Raw genomic sequence first — 21,911 nt, forward strand, 5'->3', positions numbered from 1 at the left:
ACCCTCTCTTTTCCTGGCTAGACTCGGCTCTGCTGTTCTCTATGTGGTGGCCAAATCAGGGAATTCATGAGCAGATTCTTTTAAGCACCTGTGAGGCTGACAGCACTGGTGGCCACCTCATATCACATCTTCACTGTGATAATCGCTGAGCTCCTCCTTCACAAGTTATCACTGAATTTTCAACAATTTTATCCCATTAATATTAGTCACTCCAAGCCCAAAGCACTAGGCTTTGGAATGATATTATGCCCCTGTAGAACTGTCACAGATGCACAAGCCTCACAGGGTTACCTTGTTGGGTGTGTTAGGTCCATTTTGCAGGGATGGAAGCGGAGCATTTCTGGATTGAAGAACGCTGTTGGAGGCCTTATTGATAAAGGGCTGCTGGACAGCTGGAGCAGGATGTCTCTGATATGGAAGAACTGTATTTGATGCTGAGTTTGTGAAAACCTATAATGAATAAATGTTTCTCCATTAATTTGTTCTTTGGCTTTTCCTAATGAAGTAAAGAAAATCATGTTTTAGGGCAGGGGTCAGCAAACTTTTTCTGTAAAGGGCTACAGAGTATATAGCTTACGATTTGTGGGTCACCTGGCCTCTGTTGTTACCACTTGGCTCTGCCATTGCAGCCTGAAAGCAGCCACAGATAGTACACAGATAAATGCGTGTGGCTGTGTGCCAATGAAACTTTATCCACACAAACAGGCGGTGGGTTAGATTTGGCCCATAGGCCAGGTTTTGCTTACCCGTATTTTCGAGCATATGTGGTCCCTTTACGCAGTAACTTGCCTTTGATGGTGGTACAGACAGAGCTATGTGGAAAAACAGTGCTTGCTCTTTATAATTCTCCTCTTAAATGATAGTTGAGTTTCTTCTATTCCTCTCTAAGGTGAGCTCATCTACTCTTTTTTGAGACAGAGTCTCGCTCTGTTGCCCAGGCTGGAGTGTAGTGGCGCACTCTTGGCTCATTGCAACCTCTGCCTCCCAGGTTCACACCATTCTCCTGCCTCAGTCCCGAGTAGCTGGGACTACAGGCACCCGCCACCATGCCCAGCTAATTTTTTGTATTTTTAGTAGACGGGGTTTCACCGTGTTAGCCAGGATGGTCTCGATCTCCTGACCTTGTGATCTGCCCACCTCGGCCTCCCAAAGTGCTGGGATTATAGGCGTGAGCCACCGTGCCCGGCCTACTCTCAAGTATTTAATGGCCATGACTAAGCTAATAATCCCGAGTCACTGCTCTGTTTCCAACCTTGCTCCCAGGCATCAAAGCCACTTACATCATCTTCCTAGGTATCTCAAATTAAAAATATTCCAAATGATTTTTCTCCTTTTTCCCCACTACCCCCTGCCTCTCAGCTTCTGAGGGAAAATAATTCTTGGTTCTGCCTTTTTAAAAACTTAGGTAAATAGGACTATCAGTCAACTCTGCTTTCTCCCTCAGTGTTCACACATCTCACTGACGCCTCTTGAATCTGCCGCTGCTCTCTGCTGTCCTGCGCCTGGCCCTCACTATCTATCACAGGAATTCTGCAGCAGCCTTGCGGCACAGACCCCCCATCACAACGTGTTCTCAAGGCATGGCCCCTACCACACTCATTGGCTCTCCTGATTTGGGTAAAACCCTAATCTTTGCCTGGCATGTAAGCTGCTTACTACTTGGCCCCCTTTCCATCCTACCTAAAACCTCAACCTGCTATGGTCACTGAATTTTCCAGTTTCTTGAAAATTTCTTCAAATACAAGCAAGGCCCCATTTAAAACTGGCCCCCTTTGGAGAGGCTATTTTCTGTTCTAACAGGCAAAGGTGAGAACTTCCTGCTGCGGAACTCCAAAATGTTTTGTTTAGCACCTCCATCAAAAGCCACAAGTTTTAGGGTCTTTTACAAATATGTGTCTATATTGCTGATATTGTAACTGTATTTCATAGAATTGGTTTGCTCATAAAAATACTTAACACGTTCTATAATACTAATACTCCAAAAAACCTCTGAATTTCGTAAGCAGGAAAGTCTATGTGTATATACCTCAAACAGTACAACCTCGATGGTGATGAGTTCTGTAAATATACTCCTATTTGAAACAATTAAATTTCCTTATATTTGGTAAAAAATTACTTCCTTTACACTAGAAGTAATCATTCCTAATTCTAGTATCTTGACACTTAGTGAAAAAGCCCTTATTTATCCTATCTACATATTTTTCCCTTTCCTCCCTAAAACAAATTGTCTTAACATTTGAACATTTACTAAGCTTTTAATTACACTAAATGGTATTTTGAGCTTTCCCCAAACTCAGTAACATACAACCATGATTCCTTTAGCAGAGGAGATTCTGAAGCAGCACATCTGTTACATGTGACTGCTGCTTTCTGTCCCCAAAGCTGGTTTCACCCAGACAGTTCACACTATCCTGAGGCAGATCACAGGCACAACTCATTACCTGGGTTCTTTTATGTTGAAGAGTAAAACTCTGGGATTAATAATTTTCAAGGTTTAAAAGAGTAAGACCTATTTTTGAGGCCTAAGATTTTTCTAGCAAGGAGATGTGCACATAGCTCCACCTACTGGCTACTGGGGAATGTGGGAGAAATTTTTTGGTAGGTATTTGTATAGAGGACACTGAATCCTAGACCACCAGCTTCATTTTAAAGATGAGGTAACTGACTCTCAGAGAAGGTAAGTGAATTTTGTGTGAGGCCAAACACCTAGGCAATGGTGAAATGGAATTGATGAGACCTTCTGGGCTCTTAATCTGAGATGGCAAAGTCTTACAAATGCATTTCAAGATCTTATTCAACATAAACATTTTGGGAGTATATTTTTCATCTTCAAATACCTTTTCCAAGGGAACAGCGTATCTTTTTTTCTACAGTATGTTTAATTTGAAAAAATTTATTTTAAAATTCAGTAAATTTAATATATGAGGATTAAAAACAAATACTTTTGAAACTTTCCCTTGGAAAAGGGGTTAACTGTGAAGGCAAGCTATCTTTCAGTAATGAAAAGCTTTCTCCATTCCAAATAACTGGGAAATCTGCAGCCAAACGGCATCTGACCTAAGGCTCATTCCATCGGAGATGGATCACAGAACAGAATGAACAGGAGCTTCCCAAGGCTAATTTTACGAAGACGCTTGTTGAATGGATGATTGGAGGGTGGTAAAAATCAGTGACAGTTTACTGCTCCTTGGCATTTACAAACCTTTCTGACTTGTTGAGGCTGACTGAGCACATGCTGTGGGAACGTGTCTTGTGTCTGAGGTACAGCTGGGGCCAAGCCTGAGGCCAAGGCAGCAGTTGGTATTTGTGCAGCAGTTGCTATCTGAGGCTGAGTCTGCATTCCTGCTTGTGGTGAAGTCTAGGGAGGTGAATTGAAAAAAAGTCAATTTAATTGTCAGAATCAAAGTTAGAAATCACAATTTAGATGTAGAATCACTGGTCACTTGGGGATTGTATCTAAATGAAGACCAAGGTTACAGATACACACTTCATCTGCACAGAAATCTGAACTTTAATGATTCTAAACCAGAGAGGGAAACACCAGACCAGTCACTGTATGCTCTTATTATTCCTAAGTAGCTAAGATTTTCATTTGAAAATTCTGAGAAAATGTAAATAATAAGAACCTAAGTTCTACACATAATAGCTCAGGTATTATAATACTTGAAGAGCAACAAGGAAACTCGTGAGACCTAACTGTCCCAATTGCTTTTGGTAAGCTGCGTGTGCATTCCCTAGGGAGAGCCGGCAAGGGGCCAGGGCGCCCTCAGACCCAAGGATAAAAACACGGTTCTCGTTTCTACTACAGCAATGGCAGATTTGGACCAAAAAATTTAAGGATTTATTATGGAATAGACTTTCAATTTTGCAGATACCCTAAAGATAAAACAGAGGAATTAGAATTTTTTGCATGTGCCAAAGGGTCTGCAGGCCCTGCCTCCTAACCACAAGGATACAAGATGACTCCTCTCGCCTGTGTCAGGTATTTGGGTGTCGAGGCTCAGGAGCACTGGTTCAAATGGTTTCTTGTTCACTCGTGGTCCATGTTTGGTTAAAACTTACCAAAACTGCATGACACAGAACAACCTCAGGCAAATACACAGGTTATGTAGGCACAAAAGGGAATTTCATGCTCATCAGTGTTTTCTCATCTTTTTCAATTACATCCTCACTCCTAAATATTTGGTCATGTTTTCCTTAGTTTAGACATCTTCATATAAGCAGTAACTTTTGAGAACTAAATGTGGGAGGCAGAATATAAGAATGGGCATAAGAATAAAGGCTCTGCGGGCAGAACACCTGGGTTTAAATGCCAGCTCCATCCTTGGGGAACTCACTTGAGTACTCCTAGGCCTCAGCTCCTTATCCAGAGAGGGGTTGTATCACTTACATCTTCTAGGAGAAGGGAGGATGCAGTGAAGCCAGCCATTTAAAGTACTAGATGCTGTGCCTTGCCAGAAGAAGTGCTCAGCAGCAGAGACTATGATCACAATGATCAAGTCACTGGTGTGTAAAAAAAAATGTCTGCATGGATGATACTGTGTTCATTCAAGGGAAATGGTAACAGAACTAGAAAAGCACCCTGTGTTTGTTTTCACTATATAAAAAGTGCTAGATATTCAGATTTCTGAATAACCCTCTCACACATGCATATGTTTCCTCTGTGAGGTCTCCTCTGGATGCATTGATGAAAGAGCTCAGGTATGGTTCCTTCCTTAGCAGGGTTTGCATTCCAAGCATGCTGTAAGGCAAAGTAGTTAGAAGATACACTTCACACCTGGAGTTTGAGGCTGCCTACAGGGAGTTGCACTGAGGTGACACTCGAGCCCTGGATGGACACTGGGAGCAGGAGCTGAGCAGTCTGCGTGGTCAGTAAAGCCTGGGGCTGAGCAACAACAGCAGGCGGTGGCTGTCCCTGGGAACTCACATAAAACTGCGAGACGACACTCTGCTGCTCTGCCTGGGCCACAGGGACCTCTTGCTTGATAACTACAGCCTTTTTGGCAACAAGGGTCTGGCCAACTGTAGAGACAGGCTGGCCTACAGTGTGGCTGGCTACTGGGATGGGCTGCCTGGAGCTGGAGCAGTCGGGTAGTGAGGCCTCGTCTTTGATGGAGGAGCCAAGGCTGCTGTGCTTCTGATCTGACTTGTTGACAGAATGACTTGGGGCACTGGGCTGGGGTTCCAGGGGCCGCTGTTGCTGCCCTCGTTTTTCAACCTCAAGTTGCATTTTCAGCACTTCCACGAGCTTCTGCTCTTGTTCCAGTTTCCTCTTCAGTTCTTCGATTTGCTTCTCTTTCTCCTGAAGCTTGCGATCCTTCTCGGCTGCATCCAGTTCCAGGTTCGACAGAGTGCTGCTGGTAGGACTCAGACTGTCTTCATTATTTGTCATTCTCAAAGGAGATGAACTCAAGAACTGTGAAGGAGACATCATGGTCATAATCTCGGTGAAAGTGTCTGCCATATTTGTGTCATCGGTACTGAGACTGGACTGTTCAGAGGGAGATGGTGAAATGGGCAGAGGGGAATGAACATTTTCCACACGGGCTGCGTTGCTGGTTCCTGTAGATGGCAATTCTGCCTTGAGAGTAGAGACTGGGCTAGTCACAGTGTTGTGTAGTGTTGTAACCGGCAAGGCCACAGTGACTTCTGGGTTACTGGTGACAATGGCTGACGATGACACTGCCACGATGCCCCCAGCAGCAAGGCCGCTGCTGTTCACTTCCTGGTAGGGTTTCAGGCGCTCAATGAGGTCTGGTTTGGTGCCTGACACTGGCAGACCCCTTAACTTCAGTTCTGTCTTCAGTTCTGACACCTGGAGGTACAAACAAAGCAGATCTCTTGGTATTGGAGCTTTCTGGCAAATCTACAGTACACTTTTGTGATGGGAAAGGTGCCTGTGTCTGTCAGACAACTGTGTTACTGCACACCTGAAAGTGGAACTGGTTTTCTATTTAAGCACACAGAAACAGATAACTACAGACTAGAAGTACTCGGAGCCAGTGATACAGTAAGGCTTTTTAGAGGGTAATTCCGCTTTTATGTCAAAGCAGAGAGATACTACCAGGAATGATGACGGTACAGCTGCATTTACTGAGTAGCTGCCATGTGCAAGACACTGTTGGCAGTGCTCTATTCTTTCCACTCGTCTTCACATGACCCTATGAGGTGTCCGTATCATTATTCTTCCCATTTTACAGATCAGGAGGCAACGGGAAGAGAGAGGTTGAAGCACTCACTCACAGTACCACAGATAATAGAAGGCTGAGCTGTGATAGAAACCTAAAAAGGCTGGCCCTAGAGCTCATATTCTTAACTGTTACATTTTCCTGCTTCTCCCAAACTTGGCATTGAGCAGGGAAGAAAAAAAAAAATCACAGCCTCTGGAATCCAGCAGAACTGGCAGGTGCCCGCACAAGGTACACACTCAGTAAACGGCAGTTATTGGTTGCTTTAAAAGAAAATTTAGTGGAAGTAAAAAGAAAGTACCTTTATAAAGATGATCATATTGTTGGTAAAGTTGAATGTCTATTGAAAACTACGTAATGTCTGCTAGACAAATCTGGCAAATCATTTACATGTTTGTGGTACTCAGGGGTGAATAAGCTCCAGTTGGAATTGTCACCTTTAAGTCATCCAGGCTAGAAGGCAGAGGTCCTGGCTTTCTCACAGGAGCAGATGTATTCTGTCTTGGTGTGTTAGGTGTGGTATTGTTCAAAGCTGAATTCCCACTGTTACTAGTTTTGTCATTGAGTGGCCTTCAAAAGAAAAAGAAAATTAGAGTTTATAATAAAATAATTTCTAGATTTGACATTGTTTCTATTAACAAGTTGACTAACTTATGAAGAGAAAGATACCATGGTCATGGATTTGGAAGGCTGAATATTGTAAATACGCCAATTACATTAGATCTCAATGAAATCCCTGCAGGTTTTGTTTGTTTGCTAGCGTGGTGGAAATTTAGAAGGCGATTCTAAGCTCTATATGGAAATGCAAAGGGCCAAGAATGGCCACGAATCCTTGAAGAAAAGCAAAGCTGGAAGAGTCACACCACCAGACATCAATGCATAATTAACGTAGGATGTTGCTGATACAGGGACAGAACGACAGGCAAATGAGAGACTCCCAGCAAATCCAGAAATGGCCCTCTGCATACCTGGACCCTTGAGTTACCAAAAAGAGGACACCGTGATGTAGTGGAGAGAGGGCGGGACTTCTGATGGCACCACGCTACGCTGGAAATTCACACAGAAAAAACATGGCTCTTGATTGGCCCCACCTCACCTTGTTCCCAAAATCTACATGTGAATTATGAAAATCTTTCAGAAAAACAGTCAGAATAGTATCTTCATGGTCTTTGGGTAGACAAAGATTTCTTAAATAGGACATAAAAAGCACTAAGTAAAAGGGACATCTTTAAGACAGTGAAAAGTCAAGCCACAGTGCAGGGTAACAGATCTGTAATATATATTTCTGACAAACACCTCATATCTAAAGTATATAAAGAGGTCTTTTAAAATCAGTAAGAAAGAGACAGAAAACCCAGTGGAAAAGTAGGGGAAAAATCTCAGATGTATCACAAGAAAGCATATCCCAATGGTCAATAAATAAAGGAACAATGGTTCAACCTCATTAGGTATGCGGAAAACGCAAATCACAACAGAATAGCCCTGCATTTTCAGCGGAATTGCTATAATAAGTAAGACTGATACCAAGTACCTGGGACAACCACAACAATCACACACTGCTGGCAGAGGTGTGAATGATGCAGCTATTTTGGAAAACTGTACTAAAGAAAAACATCTGCCTATCCTATGATCCTGCAATTCCATTCCTAGATAGACATCTAAAGAAAGACACATGTATGTATACCAAAAGACAGACTATTTACTACGGGGTGATTCATAATAACCCCAACTGGAAACAACCCAACTATGCATCAAGAGTGAGTTGGATTAAATTACGGTACAGTCAGCCACAAAATATTAAACAAACAAAAAAAAGAACTGCTATCGGCACCAACAAAGATGCTCCTAGGTATACTGTAAGATTGCATGTATATAAAGTTCAAAAACAGGCAAAACTACACTTTGGAAGGCCGAGGCGGGCAGATCATGAGGTCAGGAGATTGAGACCATCCTGGCTAACATGGTGAAACCCCGTCTCTACTAAAAAATGCAAAAATTAGCTGGGTGTGGTGGCGGGCACCTGTAGTCCCAGCTACTGTGGAGGCTGAGGCAGGAGAATGGCATGAACCTGGGAGGCGGAGCTTGCAGTGAGCCGAGATTGCGCCACTGCACTCCAGCCTGGGCGACAGAGCGAGACTCCGTCTCAAAAAAACAAAAAAACAGGCAAAACTAATCTCTGCAGATAGAAGTCAGGATCATCACAGAAAAGGGACACAAAGGGGGCTTTTGGGGTACTGATAATGTTCTTGGTTTGAGTATTGGATACAGGAGTGTATTTATTTTTGTATCAATTTTCACTTACAATTTATGGACTTTTCTGTATGTAAGCTATACTTCAATTTAAAAAGCTTATTTAAGAGAAGTTGGTGCATCACTTGTCAAATTCTACTACAGTTAGGTACTTTGTACTAATTTCCCTAAACTTTCAGTATTAAAACCAGATCCCCACCTAACATCTTCCAACTGTGATACTCTTCGTAACAGTGGTGTTTCCTTTCTGGATGGTTGCTACCATACAGCCGATTCCACTGCAGCTTCAGACTTGGTGCCGAAGCCAAGAGACTTGGAATTCCACATTCTGAAACAGGGATTTGAGGTGACAGTGCCTATGGGGTGACGGCCATAGTTGGGTGAGCTTTCTCTGAGGAGTTCTGGGAAGTCTGTGGTTGAAGCCAATGCTGGCTTTGTCAATAGCTAACTCTTGGCATTCACTTTGGGGGTATTCTAAAACCTGGCTGAATTTTGTTGAAGTTAAATACTTAAAATCTTTGGGATGAAGTTTCTTGTTATTGGATGAAATGACAAATATTTTATGCATCATTGTTCTCCTTTATAAAAATTCAACTGTAAAATCTCAGAGTTACGAAAACAGTTTCTTTAAATCAATGTTTCTCCACCTTATTTTCATTCATTAGTGTGAATGAGCCTTTTAGACATTTTTCTCCAAATCTCTCTCCCCATGAAGTTTCAACACCACATACTGCATGTGTTTATGGACTGCACGTAAGTCTGTGCTTTATTACATAAGAGTAATCTCCCTGCTGAGCCACCTTTTGCTTCCTTGTGAATGGTATTATCCCCTTGAGAATGAATGTAATTATTCTACTCATGCTGTTTTTTTTTTCCTGTTGAGATTCTATAATACTCTACCTATTATAATGAACAGTTTGGTATTTCGCTCAATCTTTAAAATAATATAAACATGTTATTCTATTTTTCTCCCAAATCATTAGAGGGAGAGAAAAAAAAAAAAGGAGAGGGTTGCTGATGAATGTAATTGGCAGATGAGAGACCTGAGTTCAGAGGGATGCAGTGGCCTTTGGGGACCTCCAGTGACTTCCCACTGTGCGGACAAGCTGGGCTGGACTAAAGCCCAGTCCATTTGGGCGCTTGCTCCTTTGTGGTGGCAAAGGGCTACATGATTCAGGTAAAATCCTACCACTATGGGCACTGTAGGACTTCCACATTCAGTTTCTTGTAATGGAATTTTGATAAATATAAACAGTGCGTTAGGAAACAAGGTCTCCATTTTTAGGATCTGGAAACTGAACAGGACTTATATTCTTTTTGTGGTTAAATAATACACAAAAACAAGTGTTCTTTCTCCTTCTAGTATCCTGGGTCTTTTTGTATGATAGTGTTCTTGGGTGAGCCTGGTTATTGTAGAGGTGCTGAATGTCTGAGGAGGAGAGGGGAACTGAAGCCTTAATGGAAAGACAAAGAACTGGTAACAGTTCAGCAAGCCCACACCTCTGATGGATTCTTCCCATCTACAAAGCCCAACCGCACAGCCAAATTCTTTCATTACAGAAAAGACTGTTTCAAAGATATCTAAAAAATCCTTTGGGATTTTCACCTTAATAGCGTCCTCATCTGGGAATGGGGTCAGTAACAGCAATTCCTCCTAGATTTGCAGCAAAGATGAGGATGATGCACAGTTTTAAGCACAATGCATTGTACATAGCAACTGTGAGCCATCATTACCATTATTATTATTATTGGTGCCCAAAGCCAAAGGAGGATGGCAGTGGAGGAGGCCTCCCTAGGGCCTGGACAAAGCTGCAAAGTAGCAGCAGCTTGTCTCTGATTCTCTTCCAATTCTCTTTGGTCTCTCCTGATTCCCTTCCAATGTCAATCGCTCACTTGGGCCTGCTTGCTGTTAAAATAGTAACTGGATACAAAGTTCTTTCTCTCTTCATCTCCATACCCTGATGTTTTAGATTTAAGTACTTCACAATTAGGTCTGAATTACTAACAGGTTTAATCTTCCTCAACATATCTGAATCTTAAGAGGGAAAAGAGGGGCTACCTATGAGGGAATGCTTAGGCTACATGTAGAAAACAGAAGTTTCTACAGATCATGTAATCATAAGTTGAATGACGATCACGGCTAGTAATTTTTCATTATCATGAACTTTTGCATCTTTTTCAAGAGTCAAATGAAAATAGTTCTTTTTCCAGAAAAGTGAGGAAAATGAAAACAACATCTTTGCATTTTTACCTGTTTCCCAGAAAAAGCATATTGGGAATGTATATCCAGAAATTTTCTTTATTACATTAATTAAAATTAGCCATTGATACCTTGCTGTGAATTCAGTTTCAGAAATTGTCAGAATTCACTCCCTTCTGTCCCCCCTAGTTGGGTTAAAACTTTGAAAACACCTTTCTTCTTAGCAGTTGCTGGTCACCAAGGCCTTTAACTGTCTTCTGAAACACTCCCTCTGCTGTCAGAGCTCTTCACTGTCTCTAGATGTCCCTGCAACACCAGCATCCAGGTGTTCTTTCTTACATTGCAGCCTCACCACGTTAGCAGCCTGCTCTGAAGCACTCCGTTGTCTATCTGCTGTGTCGAGTAAGACTCTTCTGCCCAGCTTCAAGTCCCCTTAGACATTGGCTGTACTCGATTTTTGTCTTCCACTTTTTTTCTTAAAAATCAGATTCTTTGTTTAGGCAATGTTTCTCATCTTCCAATGAAGAGAGGCACTACTTACTCTATTCTTTCCTCTGTACTAGTGCTCATAGCATTCCCCTGTGCCTGGAAAGGCCCTTCCTGAGCCTTCTATATACAAAGATCCTGCCTTTTCCACCAGGCTTTCCTTTGACCACTCCAGCTTTCATGCCCATCTTTCTCCTATTTTAGCTGTTTATCACAGGTCTTATACTACTTATGCTTTTCTCAGAGCATCTAGTACTATTTTGGTGTTCTAATAATAGGCAAATCTGGATGAATAATTGTGAAAAGGCATTTCTAACTTGTAAAAATTCAGAATCTATTTTGGAGGACAGAAACTGGACTTGGAATGCAGGCCATTCTCACCATGTGGACTTCAGACACTGTATGATAAGCTCTGATAACAAAGAAATGAAAATCATCACTGAGCACAAATAAATGACAATATTCAACTTTTGGTAACTTATAGTTCCTCATAAAAAACCACAGAGGCTAGGCGCAGTGTCTCAAGCCTGTAATCCCAGCACTTTGGGAGGCTGAGGCGGGTGGATCACGAGGTCAGGAGATTGAGACTATGATGAAACCCCGTCTCTCCTAAAAATACAAGAAATCAGCCGGGCGCGCTGGCAGGAGCCTGTAGTCCCAGGTACTCAGGAGGCTGATGCAGGAGAATGGCGTGAACTCGCGAGGCGGAGCTTGCAGTGAGCCAAGAACGCGCCACTGCACTCCAGCCTGGCTGACAAAGCGAGACTCTGTCTCAAAAAAAAAAAAAAAAAAAAAAACCACAGAAAACCCCGCGTTGAGGACAGCATGGGCCCCGCCGTACTTGAATGGTGCAGGCAGGATGGTCTGGTAGTTGTAGTGCTGCTTCTGCTGACTCAGGATCTGCAGCTGTAGGAAGAGCTGCTGCTGCTGGAGCAGGCGGGCGTAGTTGGAGTCCATCTGCGGCTCGTTCTTCTCACCCTTCTGATCTGGTGGAATGTATTGGTGGTATTTTAACTTCTTTACCCGTGGTTTGGGATCTTTGCACTTTTTGCTACGGTGTTTGTCATTTGGATTCTTGGGATGGCTTTGCTATTTTTGAGAAAAAGAAAATAACATTTAAAGAGATGTCACCACATGAAATCTATTGTACTGTATGCCTAAATGATTTGAAATTAAAAAGAAATGTACCTTAGATATGGGTACAGCCACTTTGGAAAGCAATATGCTAAATCCATTTCAAGAGCCATGAAAACTTTTGCATATTAACTCTGACCAAGAAATGTTCTCCTGCTGCACTGTTCCCTCAGGGTATGGGCAAGGGCCTCAGCATGAGCTATTCATGAGCTATTCAAACTCAACGCACACTGACCTTGGGTCTCCTGTGTGAACACGCTACCAAGTGCTTACACATATAATCTCCTAGTGAAAAACAAGCTGCATGCTAAATATCCAATGGGAAAAGATTAAGTATACTTCACCAAAACCATGTAACAGCTAAAAATTCTGTGGAGAATATGTAAAAATGAAAAAATGCTTACAATGAGAAGAAAACAGAATATAAACTATCTCTAAGGAATATAACAAAAAACAAATACTGAGTGTGACATGAACATGAATTTAAACATTTTTCAAAAATATTACATTTTTCCTTGAAGACTGGGATGTGAGACCATGTATCTCTCATCTTAAGATTAGGAATCAGATGATGTTTTCCTGAGTTCTTGTTGTTTTCTCAGTTTTTAAGTTATCAGATCACTTTATACTTTTCAGTATTCAGATTCTAAGATAGCTTCATCTGAAAAAAACCCACCCAAACAAAAAATATAGGAATGTATTCCTAAGCTTCTTTAGGGAACATATCCAACTTAATACAAAGACTTTGAGAAGTACTTAATTAAATGGAGCTATGGTTATGATCATATCATATTCATATCCAAAGAATTAGGACACTGCAATCAAAGAAGAATAAAAACTCACTGCATTCTGCAGGTTAGGAATAGTCTCATTTCTAATGTTAGGCTATTCTAACATTCATAGAATATGACTATTAACATTTTTTTTTATATCCTTCCTTTGGATATGTTTTAATATAATTGGGATGATACCATATATGCTTATTAGAAACGTGCCTTTCTCTCTCTTCACTTGATATGTCATGAATTCTTAAACCCCTTTATAAAAGAATGATTCTGCAACAAGATTTTTATGGCCATTTTTACATAACAGTTTGCGGACATAGCCAGCGGGGTGCTGGAGCCAGCTCTTACTCATGAGAACCAAATGTGTGCTTCTTCTCCCTACTCCCCATTCAGCAATATCACATGGGTAGCCTGAAACTGGCCACTGTGGGAATATTTACACCATGGGAATTGGCAAAGGTTATAATCTGCCTTCTGAGCCCAGTCAGTTATTAAACATTTACTGCAATACTACTGGACATAATATAATCCAATTAACTAGGAGCTTATTTTTAAATGCTGGTAAATAATTTATAAAAAGTAATTATGTATTGGAAATGATTGTCTTGTTAATCTCATCTCATGCTTTCAGACTTGAGCATCAGGACCTGGCCTCCTCCTAGTTCTTTACTGACTCCTATGACACATCTGACACTCCCACTACTCTTTTACTTTCTTCAACATTACTTCAGTCACTGTTCTTGATGATTTTAATATCCACATGTACAATCCTTCTAACATTCAGGTCTCTTAGTTCCTTGACTTCATTGCTTCCAGATATCTCATCTCCTCTCTCAGCCAGCCACTGTGTGATGATAGCCTAGATCTCATAATTATTTGAACCTCCCTTGCTTCCCAGCATCCCAATCTCTGATACCCACCATGTGTTTTGTCAATTCACTCCATCCAGGATGCCAACTACAACAATTATTTGATGCCACTGAGACCTACAATCCCTTTCTGTTACAACCTTTACATGTTTCTCACTTCCCTCCCTACCCAGCTATATCCAACGGTCCCCTCACTTGCACAGTCCCCTCTTTGTCATACACACCTGGCAAAACCCTTATCTAATTAATTCTGTCTCCTTCTGTTTCTCGACAGTGGCTCTACTGATGTTTTGAGCTAGGTAATTGTGTTGTGGGAACCCATCCTGTACACTGTTGGATGTTCAATGGCATCCTTGGCCACCACCCATTAGATGCCCCTAGCAACGTCCACCCACCCACCTCGTCCCCCGCATTGTGACAACCAGAAACATCTCCAGAAATTGCCAAATGTCTGTGGTGGGAGGCAAACTTACCCCTGCTGAGAACCAGTGGTCCACTTCATGCCTGTACTCATATAACTGAAAGTGGCTACAGGAAAAACATAAAATCATGCTGACAAGTCTCACTTTAAACTCGTGACCACCAACTTCAAGGGTTCATCAGTGCTACCTGGCCATCCTGTTACATTTTTCTGGTCCTTTAATTTTCCTACTCTTCTAGAATACTGCCTATCTTTTCTTCTCTATCTAAACCTTTAGTATTTCACCCCCATCCTTACTGTCAACTGATGACCTCGCTGCCTAAACATGGAGAACAACATGTAAGGGATCAGCACAGAGCTGAGTGCCTGCCTGCACCGAGACTCTGCACTTTCCTTCCTGCTGGTGTTGCTGTCTCAGGCTGGCCCTTCCCTCCTCAACTGGATTCTGTGTTCCCTTGCCCACACCTGGCTGTGGTTCCCCACTCTTCTCCTGGATCACTCCACTGGATCACAAACAGCCTTCCTTGACCCTACAGTCCAATAAAGCTACAGACCCATTTCTGTGAGCTCTCAAGAAAAGCTTTCTGTAACACCATCTCCAGCTCTGCCTTTCAGGCTCTCTTGTGCCCACTCCAACTAAGTTTTCAGAAACTGTTCTTGTCAAGGTCGCTGTGCTTCAGCGTTAAACCAAGGCCAGTTCCCAGCACTCATTTTAACTGAGGCACAGCAGCCTTGATACATTTAGTCTCTCCCTTCTTGAAACATCATGTCTGGCTTCAGGGCTGCCTTGCCTCACTCTTGCTGGCTGTTTTTGCTGAGTCTCCTTTGCTGGTTCTCCTCTTGAAAATGGAGGTTCCCAAGGACTCACTTCTTACACAGCTTTTTCACCTGTACTTAGACCGTAGGTAATTTTACTGGGTTTCATGGCTTTAAACACCATTTATACACTGATGACCCACATTTCTATTCCCAACCTAGACCTCTCTCCTAACGTCTGCACTCATCTATCCAGCTGCCTCTAGGACATGAGAGGTGCCTGTACAGCATCTCACACTCCAGGTGTACTCCTTTCCATTACAGGATGTGGCAACTGCAAGTTGCTAGTCGCTTAGACATACAACAGTAGATGGTTCACAACTCCTCCTCTTCACACCACACATCCAACTTGTCTACAAATCCGGCCAGCTTAGCCTTCAAATACAGCCAAAATCCAACCACTTCTGTTATCTCGCCAGCTGCCACTGTCTCCTGCTGTGCATTTTACCTGTCTCTGCTTCTACCTTTGTGCACTACTCTTTCTAACACATCAGCTCAAAAATCTTCCAGCACCTTCTTCTCTTAGTGGTAATACAAAGCCTAACTTCTTACAAGGCTCTACAGACGCTGTTCTCTGGCCACACCCTGTCTGCCTCCGCCATTGCTGTTGGAGTCAGCAATGGTGGAGGCGCTCATACTGGCTGCCTTGGTCAAACTTTCTTCCCATAGGTATCTTCATGGCTCACACCCTCACTTCCTTTAGATCTTCTTTCAGATCTCCAAATGTCATCTGCATATCCCCAGACCACTTCAATTAAAAGACACGTCTCTCCTTGTCTCCCCAGCACCCATATCCTCACATTATTCATCACCACCTGGCATACTCTATGTTAGTGATCTTTTGTTCCTTGCTTTATTCCTAGTACCCAGAACAGTGCCTGGCACACAGAAGGTGCTTGAAAAAGTATCTGTTGAACAAATGAATGGTGAATGTGCATGCTAACTGGAAATCACTTTAATTATCAGGCACTTAAAGTATATACCTCGATGTCAGAAAACACTTTCCCCCACTTATTCCTTCAATCTCACAATATTTATCAATTCACTATTTACCTGCTTTTTCCATTATCAATAATGCATCTTATTTGTTTTTGAGGCAGGGTCTCACTCTGTCACCCAGGCTGGAGTACAGGGGCATGATCTTGACTCACTGCAGCCTTAACCTCATGGACTCAAGTGATCCTCCCACCTCAGCCTCCGAGTAACTGGGAGCATAGGTGTTCGCCACCATGCCCAACTAATTTTTTTGTACACTTTATAGAGATGGGGTTTTGCCATGTTGCCCAGGCTGATCTCAAAGTCCTGACCTCAAGTGATCTGCCTGCCCTGGCCTCCCAAAGTGCAGGGATTATAGGCATGAGCCACTGCACCTGGCTATATATTTTATTTTTAGTCTTTTAAAACTGATCATAAGAATGAACGGGGTCTAGGATAATTTATACTCAAAATGGTGTTCGAGTATAACTGTTGTGGAGTGATAAAATAATTGACCCAGCCACAGTCCAGAAGGCACCTGTAGAGGAGGGGCACAGAAACATAGTAACTAGTGTTCCTCAGATGGAATCTGCTATTACCTATCAGCCCCCACAAGCGAAGGATGGGAAACAGCTTTCCTCATAGAAATACTGAAAGAATTCTGGTCTGTTTCCTAATGTTTTCCTGTCCCCTCCTCTCTTGGCATAGTCCTAGAATTCTCTAATCAATCCCTGAATTTCACATTCTTAAACAATGCTTCTTCCTGTAGAACCAAAGCCTTCCTTAAAGACATCAGTGAAGAGCAGACATTCAGAGAACGGGAGAGGCAGAGAACTCGTTTTGAGGACTGGCAGGGAAGGAGGGCTGTGCATGCAGACCCTCTCTGTGCGGTCAGGGTTGCATGCATAAGGATGTTGGGAGAGGAGGTAAAAACTGATTTCATTGGCAGAGTTGCCACTTGTGACCCTCTGGAATTTCTGACTCCAATGCTAAGCAACAGAAGATGGGGAAATACACTGATGTGTGTTCTGAAGCCACCAATACTCAGCCATGCTGACAAGAGCCTTCTCTCCAGGAAGGTCAAGGACAAGGACAGTCCTGGGGACAGAGGGCTATGAGGATATGCATTGTGTTCATCTGAAAGATGCTCCCTTGCCTCGAGAGTGCTGCAACAGGTAGGGGAGGCAGGAGAGAGCTAGACTTGGATTCGGGAGGTTGGGACCCTTCCTGGCTTTGTCATTTCTTCTTTGGGCCTCAGTCTCCCCATCTGAAAGGTGGTGAGAAGTTAGCTAACTATAATATCCTTTTTTAGTTTTAAAAGTTTGAGATGTATATTCTGCTAAACTATTCCTCACTTTATTCTCCTCACCCACCTTATCTACAAGTTCTAAGCACAATTCTAAAAAGTTTAAATCTGTTTTTCTCTTGTTTTATCTTAGTGGCCTGGGTGGCAGAACTGGGGCTTTCTGCAGAGCCCTAGAAGTTTTTTTTTTTTTTTTTTTAAAGAGACAGGGTCTTGCTCTGTCACCCAAGCTGGGGTGCAATGGTGTGATCGTAGCTCACTGCAGCCTCAAACTCCAGGGCTCAAGTGATCCTCTTGCCTCAGCCTCCTGAGTAGCTGAGACTATAGGCATGCACCACCACCTCTGGCTTTTACATTTTTTGTAGAGATAGTGTCTTGGTATGTTGCTTGCTATGTTGCCCAGACTATTCTCAAACTCCTGGCCTCAAGTGATCCTCCCACCTCAGCCTTCCAAAGCAATGGGATTACAGAGGTAAGCCACTCCATCTGGACACTAGTGTTTTAAACAGACCAAAATTTGTGCCATTTTTCTATGACTATAGCACAGTTTCAAACATGAAGACCCCAGTCTAGCAAGTCTTTACATGGCTTGGTTTTTGAGACTTTGGGCTAAAAGGCAGGCTGAGCAAGTTGGATAAATGCCTTTGTCTTCCATTCACAAGGCGATAGACAGGGTCACAAATAAAGCCACCAAACCCATGGTGTATCCAAAGTACCCACCTTCACCAGCGCTGGGCCAGACTTTGCTGAGGACACAGTGTTTGTGGGGAGGACAGGAGCTGCAGGCCGAGGGGGAGGCTGATCTGCAGTTGGAGGAGTTTTCAAGAATTCAGGAACTGTTGGGGACACTGAAGCAAACTGATGGAAAAGACAAAAAGAAACAAGTCTGTGAAATTAATGATCATAAAAACAGAAAAATTAGAATTACAAGAGAATGACCTAGTTTTTAAGTCCACTAGAAAAGAAGCAAAGGAAAAATATATGTCTGAGGCCAGATGGTGGAATAACATGCTTTACGCCTCAGTGGAGCCAATCATTTAGTCTTTGCTCCAAGAGCAGTGAAGAACTAAAGCCAAGTAAGGTTAGATTGACGATACCGGAGTATTTTCTCAAAAAGACGGTCAGAAGCACTCTTTATTGGCAGGGAAAGAAAAGTCCAAGACACTTGTATATATGATCAAAACAATACATGGTATTCTTTTTTTTTTTTTTTTTTTTTTTTTTTTGAGACGGAGTCTCGTACAGACTGGAATGCAGCAGGGTGATCTTGGCTCACTGCAACCTCTGCCTCCCGGGTTCAAGCAATTCTCCAGCTTCAGCCTCCCAAGTATCTGGGACTACAGGCATGCACCACCACACTCGGCTAGTTTTTGTATTTTTAGTAGAGATGGGGGTTTCACCACATTGGCTAGGCTGGTCTGGAACTCCTGACCTCAAGTGGTCCACTGCCTCAACCTCCCAAAGTGCTGGGATTACATGCATGAGCCATTGTGCCCAGCCAATATATGGTATTCATAAAGTCCCTTTGCTATATAGGTCATGCTGACCCTGGCTGATCTAAACATGACCTTCAGGCTTCCCTGCAGAGCCTGGTGAATGCCTGTATCACACTCGACCCACCCTCCGGCAGCATCCTTCCCGAATGCCCATGCCCCCCACGTGTCCGTAAATGTGCTTACACCCTCAGTTCCTCTCTCCAAATCTGACTAGAACTCTCATTAACCATATTCCCCCATTTCTTGCAACAGAAGATTTGAAGAATATATTTTGGGAAGGTTGACCTGTTTTACTGACAATATTACCTCTCCATACTTAAAACAAGAAGTTACTTTGTTACCCAGGCCAAAATCAACAATTACTGAATCTCAGTTTGGGGTCACATATTAACAAAGGAAGCTACAGAAGTCTTTACTAGGTTTTATCAATTCTCACTAGCAATCTACTTTACATAGATTTTAAGTATTCGTTTATTGTAAAGAACAATTACTACTGTAATAAACTAGTCAAAATTTACATATTGATTACTACTTGGGACTTACTTATACCAGCCTTATCTTAAGGAAAAATGTCCTCCTTTATCACTTCCACTTCCCTGAACAACTCTTGAATTCATCACACCAACAATCAAAATCTTGTTAAAGTATTTGCATTTTAAAATAGCAAACTGTATTTTTCCTTCCTAAAATAAATGACCTGAAAACTTGGAGAGCTATTAGCAGCATGAAATATGAAGTTTGGCACATACTGGTTAACTCAAACAAATATTTGTTTAATTGATGAATGGGCATTCCTTCTGGCTTTACTCACGCTAGGTCACGTTCTCAAGCCCAGCTGAGACCGTGTCCGAGTGTGCAATTAATCGTGCATGCCCGTGTCAGCTCTCTTGCTCCCTGAGGCTTCAGCTGCTAATTTCAGCTTTTCAGTTATTAGTAACTGTGAGTGTTGACAATATGAAAGACCTTACTTTGAAAGACGGCTGCATTCAATTTCATTTTTAAACAGAAATGAAGGGAAAAGGGCTCATCTAAGAGACTGGACACCTATGTTCCAGCAGACTTCTGACCGCAAAGAGCCCTGAGACATCTGGATCCTCAGTGAATCTCTGACCAACCAAGACTCACACAAAGTGGAAGATGATGTTAGCTGATCACTTCTTTACTGAATATGACTTTACGTGGTTGGTTTTCCTTTCACCTTGCATATTTTTTTGAAATGGGAATACTTATCTGTGGGTCAATGTTCACAGAGGGGAAAACATTCCTTGGCTGTTATGTAACTGGTATGTGAAGCAGACTAAAATGTTTGAATTCTGAACTCTATATAGATTTCCTGGCATATAAATCCTACTTACCTGGCAAGCTATTTTACCAGTACAACCCCCACTGACTGAGGATAGTGTGATGAATTTGAGAGCAGTAAGTGTTAATCATATGAAAAATAATCCAGGAGCATGGATGTGGTATCAAATGTGATATTTATGTCTTGCCTAAATTTCTAGACTGTGCCTAACTGTAGCGTTGATTACTGATACGCCTATCTTATTAGCTCTTTTAGTATTTCAGCATGACTTTACTACCCAGAAAACCACAGATTCCAGCATAACACAAGAATAACCCAACTGAAATACAGGGATTGTTGACTCTACCTAATCTAAAGATAAATATATCAAAACTTCTAATTTTGCCAGCCATTTTAATGTGCTTTAGAAAGGACCAAAACACAACAAAAGCCCCTCCCTTCCCCTACCGAACCCCACTTAGACCATATCAAGGGCTCAGGCTCCTCCTAGTGGCTAAAGTTAGCAAAAGAATCTAAATGTGAGTAATTCTGAAGTGACGTATTCCGAAAAGGATTAAACGAGTATCCAGGCCTGGAGCTGGGGGCCATTATGGTAGCGAATGAATGCAGGAACAGAAAACCAAATACCACATGTTCTTACAAGTGGGAGCTAACTAATGAGAACACATGGACACATACAGGGGAACAACACACACTGGCCTTCTTGAGCGTAGAGGGTGGGAAGGAGGGAGAGGAGCAGAAAAAATAACTATTGAGTATTAGGCTTAGTACCTGGGTGACAAAAGAATCTACATCAAACTCCTGTGACACACAATTTATAAATACAGCAAACCTGCACGTGTACCTGTGAACCTAAAATAAAAGTTAAAGTATTCAGGCCATAAGAGATACTTAAACTTACTTTGTTCCATATAGTAAATTCAGCAATATGTCAAATTCTTAAAAGAATACTTTTAAGATTTAAAATGTAAATAGGTTTAAATTGCCACCAAGACCTAAGTTCAACTTATGTTCTACAAAAATTTAATTTCAAAATGATTCTGAATTGCTTCCCCAAAGAAACAAAAAAAGCTGCAAATTTTGCTTTGTCTTATTGCATCCGACTACTGTTTCATTACAGGTTACAGGTCTCACAAGGGCCAGATCTTTAATTTTCATCAGAAACCCATATAAGACAATGTCAGAAAGATGGTTTTTAATGGATATTTATGCATTAAAAAAAAAAAAAAAACTAAAAAGGCACTGTTGATCATAAAGACTGACTTTTCTCCTACTAGAAACGGCTACAGGAAAGCTTTGCCACAATATAAAAAAACAGAAGTCAGAGCAAACCTCTCAGCTGATTAAAGCTCTATCCTGTTTCAGATGCCTGCACTGTTCCTGCTGCAAAACGCAGTGCACAGGCCGAGGGCCAGTCATTGCTTCCGGACTGTTCCTTTTTATTAGAATTTCTTTATGTGGTCTTGAGGGACAGAAACTAGATACTTAAAAACAAAGCTTTTCTGTATTACAGTTTTTAAGTCAATAATAAATGTTTTTAATTTAGGATGCAGCAGAGTTCTTAACTAAGATGGCAATATGCAAAATAAGAAAGTCAAAATGCAATTACTCTTTAAATATTGTTTTCATATTCTAATCCCCAAATAAAATGAAAAATGAACGAGTTGAATAAAACAAAAATCACA

The 21,911-nt window shown here is 42.0% G+C and overlaps 1 protein-coding gene across 13 annotated transcripts in view; it reads right to left on the reverse strand.

The window, feature by feature from the left end:
• Positions 1 to 21,911, reverse strand: part of MRTFB (myocardin related transcription factor B) — a 203,500-nt gene that overhangs the window by 14,754 nt on the left and 166,835 nt on the right. For all 13 annotated transcript variants that reach the window (XR_002519153.2, XM_017953200.2, XM_017953202.3 and 10 more), the window contains 6 exons: positions 18,148 to 18,285; positions 11,966 to 12,213; positions 6,626 to 6,758; positions 4,778 to 5,815; positions 3,203 to 3,358; positions 292 to 450 (listed from right to left, as the gene is read on the reverse strand). Coding sequence is in view for 12 of the 13 variants with exons in the window: in XM_017953200.2 (XP_017808689.1) it covers positions 292 to 450; positions 3,203 to 3,358; positions 4,778 to 5,815; positions 6,626 to 6,758; positions 11,966 to 12,213; positions 18,148 to 18,285 (1,872 nt within the window). In the remaining variant the exon portion in view is untranslated. The remainder of the gene's footprint in view (positions 1 to 291; positions 451 to 3,202; positions 3,359 to 4,777; positions 5,816 to 6,625; positions 6,759 to 11,965; positions 12,214 to 18,147; positions 18,286 to 21,911) is intronic.

Source organism: Papio anubis, chromosome 18, assembly GCF_008728515.1.
Source record: "Papio anubis isolate 15944 chromosome 18, Panubis1.0, whole genome shotgun sequence".
In the NCBI taxonomy this organism is placed as follows: Eukaryota; Metazoa; Chordata; class Mammalia; order Primates; family Cercopithecidae; genus Papio; species Papio anubis.